At 48.2% G+C, this 8,237-nt stretch overlaps 1 protein-coding gene across 1 annotated transcript; it reads right to left on the reverse strand.

Annotated features, from left to right (window-relative positions):
- Positions 1-4,948: 4,948 nt before the first annotated feature.
- Positions 4,949-8,002, reverse strand: ATOH1 (atonal bHLH transcription factor 1). The gene has a single exon (XM_061419668.1). The coding sequence runs from the start codon at positions 6,940-6,942 to the stop codon at positions 5,884-5,886; it is 1,059 nt and encodes a 352-aa protein (XP_061275652.1). The 5' UTR covers positions 6,943-8,002; the 3' UTR covers positions 4,949-5,883.
- Between the last annotated feature and the right edge of the window lie 235 nt (positions 8,003-8,237).

Genomic DNA, 8,237 nt, shown 5'->3' on the forward strand with positions numbered 1-8,237 from the left:
TAAGAACGACTACATCTGCTGTCTTCCCAAGACAGTCACCGAAGACCTAGCTCACACCTTCCAGCCTCATCCTGACAGTAGCTGGGCCTGGTGAACCCCGCATCAGAACACTATTTCCTTTATTAGATCACTTAACTCTTCAGTGGGGCTTCCCTGGTGGCTGAGATGGTAAAGAACGGGCCTGCAATGTGGGAGACCCAGGTTCGATCCCGGGATCAGAATGGTACTCTGGAGGGGGGCACGGCAACCCACTCTAGTGTTCTTGCCTGGTGAATTCCATGCATAGAGGAGCCCGGGGTGGACTACAGTTGTGGGGTCCCAAGGAGTTGGACAGGACTGAACGACTAACACTTTTAACAGAATTGTTAAAGCTAAAAACAAAACCAAACGCTTGTATTGGAGAGCATCTTTTGTTTCATGTCTTTGGAGGAATTTTCTGGTTTCCCTGGAGAACGGCATGAACTTGCCTCATGGGCCTGACTTCCTGCAGACTAGGCAGCCAAAACCTCTTCTGTTTCTCTCTTGGTTTTGGAAGCGGGACTGAAACAGGAAATGGGATGTAGAGAGGCCTCAAATCTTGGTACCACAGTGCTTAGTTCTGTCTTTCTTAAGGCGCTGAAAGAAAGAAGTCATAGATTTGCGTCTGGGCCTTGGGTTGTGAGAGACAGTGGCCGCGCTCTTTCCAATCAGAGCTTGAACTCTAAGAACTGTAACAGCATCCGTATATCCACAGGATAGAGGATGTTTTAAGCATAAGGGAGGGCTTGAAGAACTCTATTTTTGATTAGAAAAGGGGAACGCATCTTCCCCTGCGAGCCCGGGCCGGGCAGTCGCGGAGCGCGTCTGCGAGGCCCTCGGCGCGGTGCCGCTTCACCGCTTCCGTGCCTCAGTCCCCAGCCCGGCTCTTCGCGGACGACCCCGCAGCTCGCCCGCCGCCGCCGCCCCCAGCTTCCCCTCCCCTTGGCATTGCTTGGCTTTCCCTTCCCGCGGCCTCTTTTCTCGCCCGGCCGGTTGCCGGGAGGTGCAGTGGGCAGTGGCGGCTCCCGCTGCGAAGCTGGGGGAGGAGAGGGGCCCGGGCCTGGCGCGGGAGGCGGCGAGAGACGCTCGCTTCTGTGAGTTCTGCCGGCGGGGGGCCGAGGAAGGCTGTGGACGCGGAGGAGGCCGGGGTGGAGGAGGCCGGGGAGGGGTGATGATGGTGTTAAATGTGGCCGCGCTGCTCCCCGGGGAGCTGCCTGAAAGGAGAGTGCGCTCACCAGCTGACAGCGCGTGCTCCGCTCCAGACGCTCGGCACCGCGGCCAGGAGCCTCTGCCAGCCCCTCTATTGTCAGCCGTTCTCTAATTAAGAAACACTCACATTACGGCAAACCACCCCCACGCTTCTTGGTTCCTGTCCTTTTCTTTATCTCCCCCCGACTTCTCTCCTCCCCTGACTCTCCCCTGCGTCCCAGGATTTAACCCATTCTCCTCTCCGTTGGCCTTTTTTGGTTCGTGGCCTAGCAGAAGAGGAGGGACCTCCGTGGTCTGCGATTCTCTCGGGGACTCTGCTCCGCCGGGGGTGAGGGTGGCTGGTGAGAGCAATGTCAAAAAACAGAGGAAAAGTTCACCTTTATTATAGCTACCCCACCTCCCATCTCTCACCCCTTCACCCAACACCAACTGCCATGGGTTCAACTGCTAGAGGTCGTGTTTAACTCTCCCCAGGACTTGCTGGTTTTTCCAGATTGCAGTTGACAAATCTAGATTGCCATTGCCAAATGGGTTTGCTGCTTTTCGTTTCCATCTCCAAGTGGGCTCTGGAACTGCCAAGAGGAAGTTGATCATGTCTTTCTTGAACTTTCAAATGAACAGAGGAGAGAAGTAATTATAAGATATCCTTTTAATGAAAGACTGCTTATTTGGTTCAGGTTTAAACCTCTAAAATCAATAGAAAGGCCTAAGGAAAGCATTGCTCCTGCTTTAGTTAAGATTAAGGAAATTAACTACCCCACATTTTTTCTGGTCAGGCTGGACCCCTAGTTAGCAAAGTACCTTGGACTCGTGTTTAAACTTGCTGGTTGCCAAAAATAAACTTCTTCAGCTTTCTGTGAAATCAAATAAGTTTCACAAAGTGTGGTGAGCCAAAGTCCTCCACCCAATAAAAGTGGTGGTGGTGTGAAGACAGAATGTAAGATAAAATACAAAGCAAGCTGTTTAAAGCATATAAAGTTCTAGAAAGCACGGGCAGCGTCGCAAAAGACTAACCCGATTTATCTATCTTCATTTCTTTAAGAAATGCTGCCTCTTTGTTTGTTTGGGTGATATTAAGCATGTCTAACTTGCACACATAGTTGATTCCTTTGCTAGTATCTTGGATACTTGGATCTGACTTTGGAAGGTAGAAGCTAATTGCTAATAATGGAGAGAAAGGAACCAGTCAGCATGGCAGGAGTGGTCTGGCATATGGGGAATGAGCACTCAGAAATACTCAATATTCAAGTTTCCAAAATATTAATGAGATTATAGCAACCTGCAGCTATACGTTACAGCTTGTTAATGGAGTGTAAGAGAGCGAGCTGCCAAACGTTTGTTATGCAAACTCCATAGCAGAACCTTAAAATGGAAATGTGATTGGACATCTCTTTCAAAGAAATGCCAGCGTTAAAAGAAAGAAATAGAATGACGGAAAGAAAAGAGGTTGAAGTCCTCGTTTTAACTTTGAGCACTTAATTTATTGCAAAGTAATTTGGCTTTTTTATGCATCTCTTGATGGGTCAGAAGAATTCATCCTCACTTTTCAATCAGTGTGATATAGAATTTCCAATCTGATATTCTGTATGGCTATTCTTGAGAGCAGAAATGGAAAGTGACTCCACTGAATGAAGCTGGCATTTTCTCCACTTCATATATAATGCCACTAACATTTAAAAGTATAAATATCTGACTGTCATTGTGGTACAAGGGGCAGTAGGTGGGGATCCCTGAACATTTACATAGCTGTAGCGCCTATCCATCTATTTTCTTAGAGAAAGTCTGTGGGCACATTGACATAGTGGATGGGAGTAGAAAGCTCCAGTTCTGAATATTGACATTTTCTAGCTGTGTAATTTTGGGACGAGTCAGGGACAATAGTTTCCTCATTTATAAACGATGTGGAGGAAGATGTTCCTGGTGTCATTTCCGTTGAAATTTCCAGGAGTCCATAAGAAGAAAAGAAATAACTTTTAAGAGTCTTTTAACTCTGGTTAACACCAAAGAAGCATAAATAGCTTTGGAAAATGAAATACAGACTGTTTTCTTTGAGAAAAAAACCCACAGCTTTATTTTTTCTTCGTCTTGTCCTTCCCCTACTGATTCATAACGGATAAAACAATTCTAGGTTCTCTTCTCCATCCACACCTGCGTGCAAACAAACCAAGCCAAATAACTATAAAAATATGTGTATATTCATCCTGTAAGTTTGCCGTCTGTCTATGCCTGTTGAGTTTGCTGATTGAGAACAAAATGGATATGTGTTAGAAGCAATCGCTTGATTTATTCAACAGTCCGAAGATTCCTGATGTTTATCAGGGAGCACAGCAAACTCATTGGGTGCAAAAGGTTATCTAAGGGTCAGGGGCATTGTTTCTGCCTCTGGAAAGTGTCACGAGCCACCACTTTCTCTGAGAGCTGGCGAGTCTTTGGCTTCCCTTGGTCGTCAGCTTCAGGCGAAAGCCACGGATCCCTAGGTGGTCAGTTAATAGTTTGTTCCTCGATTCCCTGCTCAAGACCAGAACTTCGTCCCTTCGCGTGCATTCCTTTTCCTGCAAACCCAGTTTGTGGTGCTTTCCTTTTTTCAAGGTGCTGGCGGGAAGAGAATTCAGGAGCAGTTAAACTAACCTTCTCTAACTTCCCCCCTTCCTCCAGCCCGCTTCCCTGTTGTCACAATTTATCTCAACGTAGACACAAAATACAAAGGATTTGGCTTAAAATCAACCTCTCCAATCCGGCGGAGTTTAGCCAGTGGAAATTCACCCAATCTTTAATAAATAGTTTTACTCTCAACGTTTGCCAAGAACATTTTAAAAAGTCTGCTTTCTACACACATACTTCATATTAGCTTTTTCTAAATCTATGATCCTGAGACCCAGGATATATTTTTCCTGAGAATGGTGAGGTGAGTGTGAGTGCAGTCTTTAGTTTCTGCCACTGACTAAAAAATGTAGTTAAACATTTTCAACATAGGCATTAATTTAGAAGGACAAGATTAAAGCAAATATCATCTTCACTGGAAGAAACAGAATAGTTTGGAAACAAAAAAGTGTAGCACAACCATTTCCTAGGATGACTACAGTTTTCTATTTTTTGAATCAATGGGCTCCAATACCCCTTTCCCATCAAGTTCTTTTCCATTGTTCTCTTTTCCTCTCAGTGGCTTCCCTACTCCCCCCAACCCTGCCCCCGCCCCCTACAAAGAAGAGAGAATGAGAGAGCAGGAGGGAGGAAGGAGAGAAAGCTTGTGTTGTGTATTTGAACTTCGGGGCGGAGGGGAAAGCTTTCAACTTGGCTAAAGTTTTTATGAAGTGAAATAGCTAATCCTGGTGAAGTTCACTACTGGCTAGATCCTAGGAGATCTCAGACTCCTTGCAGAGGTTGTTGGGAATGGGAATAAGGAGCACGGAAAGATCCTGGGAAGATTCTAGAGGCAAAATTGTATTGAAAATTTGGGAAAGGTTTTATCTCATCATTTAATTATTGACCCAATCGCTTTTCTGTATTGGATTACTTGATGCTACAAGGTTTATAACGGAATTTTTCTTCAAAACTCGTGGTTCACATAAACTTGCATTTAATAGAAGACAGTTCAAACATTCAAGGTCATTTTAAACTGTTTTTATGCTTATATTAGAACGAAATAAGTAACTGACAAGTAAAAGTTATTTTCACATTTATTTTTATCATTTTGCAAAAGGAATACATAAAACAATGGCAGTTGGCTTTGCTAAATTAAAATAAAATGATCTCGAGTAGAAAAAAGTAAAAAAATGAATCAAGATAAGTAGAAATGGTAGCAAACACTCAATAATAAATATGTCTTCTGATATTAAAGCAAAATAAAATTGACCAAATGCTTTTGACACTACTGGATGTAGGTTATTTACTTATTTTTTAAAAACAAACATTTGTAAAGAGCATAAGGATCATAAGTGGCCGTATTAAAAATAAAAATAAAAAACTGGTCTGCAATTGGCAGTTGAGTTTGTCCCAGAGCCGCAGTAGTGGCGGCTGATAAAGTGCGTGCGCCAAGTTTCCGAAAAGACGCCAAGGTTCTCTCGCGGTCCGATATATATACTGGGTATGCTTATGCAATATATAAACCTCAAAGTTCATTGTTTTCCAACAATTCCATAGTCAAAACTTATTCACCTTGGAAGCATTAACTTTGCGTTTCACAATGAATTTTGGGAGACAACTTCGGAATACTCACTCTGCCACACGTGAGTGCGCGCAACACACAAGGATGGATGCCCAGGGCATAAAATAAATTAAACACAAACCAGCGACAAAGAAGTAGATTCGATGTTTTAGCAGCGTATTGGCAGCAGAGAACTAGAATAATGTTGCTATGTATGAGTACATATAATTAAACCTTATCTATCTACAGGAGGAGCAGAATGTGGGAGAACAGAACACAACTTTTAACAGCAAGCATTCACCGAACAACATGGACGATAGGAAGTTTGGGATAGCTGCGGCTTTTGCAAACCATCAAATGTAGCTGCCATCTGAAGCCAAGTCGTTGCTAAACAACGACCATCACTTAGCAAAAATTAAAAGGGTGCGGGGATCTTTTACCGCGGGGCTCTCCGCGCACTGGAAAAGGGTGATTTTGTTTCTGTCTCAGTTTTCCGGGTTTTGGACACCTTCCTAACTTGCCTCATCCGAGTCACTGTAATGGGAATGGGGGGAAAACTCCCCGTCGCTTCTGTGGGATCGGGGGGAAGTTTTGCTACTTTCCTCCTGCACTGGCTGCAGGATGCCCCCAGGCAGCGAAGGCGACAAGTTCTTTTGCGCCATCATCGCCGTCAGGGCGCTGTCCTCGAAAGTCGAGAAGTGCAGAGCTTCCAGCTGCACAGAGTAACCGCCGGCGGAGGCCGGGGCCGAAAAGCGAGTCCGGCAGCTCCCTGGAGGGGTCGGTCGCTGAGCCCCACCCGAGGCTGGCGACGTCCCCGCTGCGGTCGCGGTGCCCGCGCCTGCTTCGTAGGGGGCGGCGGCGCGAAGGTGGTGGTGGTCGCTCTTGCAAGACGCTGGTGGCGGCGGCGGCTGGTCTCCGCTGCTGGGGGTTTGAAGCAGCTCGGACAAGGCGTTGATGTAGATCTGGGCCATCTGCAGGGTCTCGTACTTGGACAGCTTCTTGTCGTTGTTGAAGGACGGGATAACGTTGCGAAGCTGGTCGAAGGCGTGATTCAGCCCGTGCATCCTGCGTCGCTCCCTGGCGTTGGCCGCCAGCCGCCTTTGCTTCTGCACGCCGTTCACCTGTTTGCTGGAAGGGGCGCGCTGGCGGCTGCAGCCCAGCTCGTCTACCACCACCCCGCCTTTCAGCTTGCACAGCTGTTCCCGCACTTTCACCGGTCCCGGGCTCTTGCTGCTGCCACTGCCGCCGCTCCTTCTCACCAGCTCCCCTCGGGCGTCCGCCTCGTCCCGGGGCGCGGCGGCCTCGGAGGCACCCAGCTCTGGGGAATGGAGCAAGTACTGGGCGGCGCGTGCCGTGCAGATGCCCTGCAAAGTGGGAGCCAGCCAGGCGCGTGGGTCGGTGCTGTCCAGGAGGGACAGCTCGGCCGGGTAGACCGGATGCTCTCTTGCCTGCAGGGTCGCGGGAGGCTGGGGTGGCGGCGGCTGCGGGAGGTGGTGCGGCTGGGGATGGCGATGGTGGTCCCCCAACTCCTTCACCTCAGCCCACTCTTCTGCATGCAGCAGGCGGGACATTGCACTGCAGAGGCTCGGAGGCTCAGGGTCGGAGGAGGCACTGGCAAACAAGCTCAACCAAAAACCCCTTCCCGGGTCTCTACTGCAATGTCTAGGTTTTTTTTTCCTCCTCCTCGACCCTCCCCCACCCACTCGGAGATCACACACCAGGTCGCGTGCAACGAAGCTTCTCTGGTTGCTGAAGGCGCTGCGCCCCTTTAAAAAGCGGCACGCGCCAGTGTGTCTCCCCCCGCTCCTCTCCCAGCCCCCTCCTCGCGCCGGTCGCGTGTCTGCTCAGCCAATGGAGGGCGCGGGCAGGCGCGTGCGAACAGCCAATCAAAGAGTTTTACACCGGGAGAAAAGTTCCTGCTAGTGGAGCGCTTGGGCGGCGGCTCCAGGTTTTTTTTTTTTTTTCCCCCTTCTCTGTTAAGTTCTTAGATTCATATGTTAATTGAGGGTTGTAATTTGACTCCAGTGTTGTGTCACCCCGCCAGGGGCTGGGGTGCGTGAGCGGTTGCGGAGCGGACTCTTGGCTGGAGCCCGAGCAGACTCGGGTTAGAAGTGCGCAGCCACCGGGCGGGTGAGCGTCCCCGGACGAGGCTAGACGCGCCTGGGATGAGGAGGGCTCTCGCGGAAAGGAGAGAAATCCGTTTGCCTTTTGCTTCTTCACTCTGGGATCGCAGTTCGCACCGTTTGTGCCCACACGTTTAAAATCTCTCATATAGAATATGGCATGCATAGATATGCATGTAATATATACATGTATCTATGTATAAATATTTCATTATGTATTCATAGATACATAATTGCTAAATGTCATCCACCATTTAAAATCAATGTTGGAATTTTTTTTTTTTTAATATTGTCTCTGAATATGTTTTTCATTTTTCACCTCTCGCTCCAGATCGACATTATGTAGTCTCCTTCTTAATGGAAAGTAAAGCTCTGGTACGGTTATAGAATGTACCAAACTCCAAATCCCCACCCCCACCCCAAATCCTCTCCGTTCTCCTTTCCCAGCACCCCGAGGCCAGATAGAATGGTAGTCTGCAGAAATCAGAGTAGTTTTAGGGAAGGGATATTGTGTCGTTTGAACACCCACAGTAGGACTTCATACTAAATGCGGAGCAAGGGGAGGGGAGTGGCGAAAGAACAGGCTCTTGCGTTCCGGGCAATTCGGAACACCCTCACGGTAAAGAAGCCCGGAGTGGTCTGATCTGACTCAGGAGCCCCAAGTTTAATACGGCACGAGGCTTCTCTGGCAAACACCTAGAAACCACAGCCTAAGTCACTGCTCCTCAGATCAGTTAGGGTGT

The sequence above is a fragment of the Bos javanicus genome, chromosome 6 (assembly GCF_032452875.1).
Source record: "Bos javanicus breed banteng chromosome 6, ARS-OSU_banteng_1.0, whole genome shotgun sequence".
NCBI lineage: Eukaryota > Metazoa > Chordata > Mammalia > Artiodactyla > Bovidae > Bos > Bos javanicus.

Coding starts and splice junctions, on each gene's coding strand:
- ATOH1 (XM_061419668.1), bottom strand. CDS start 6,942: ATGTCCCGCCTGCTGCATGCAGAAGAGTGGGCTGAGGTGAAGGAGTTG.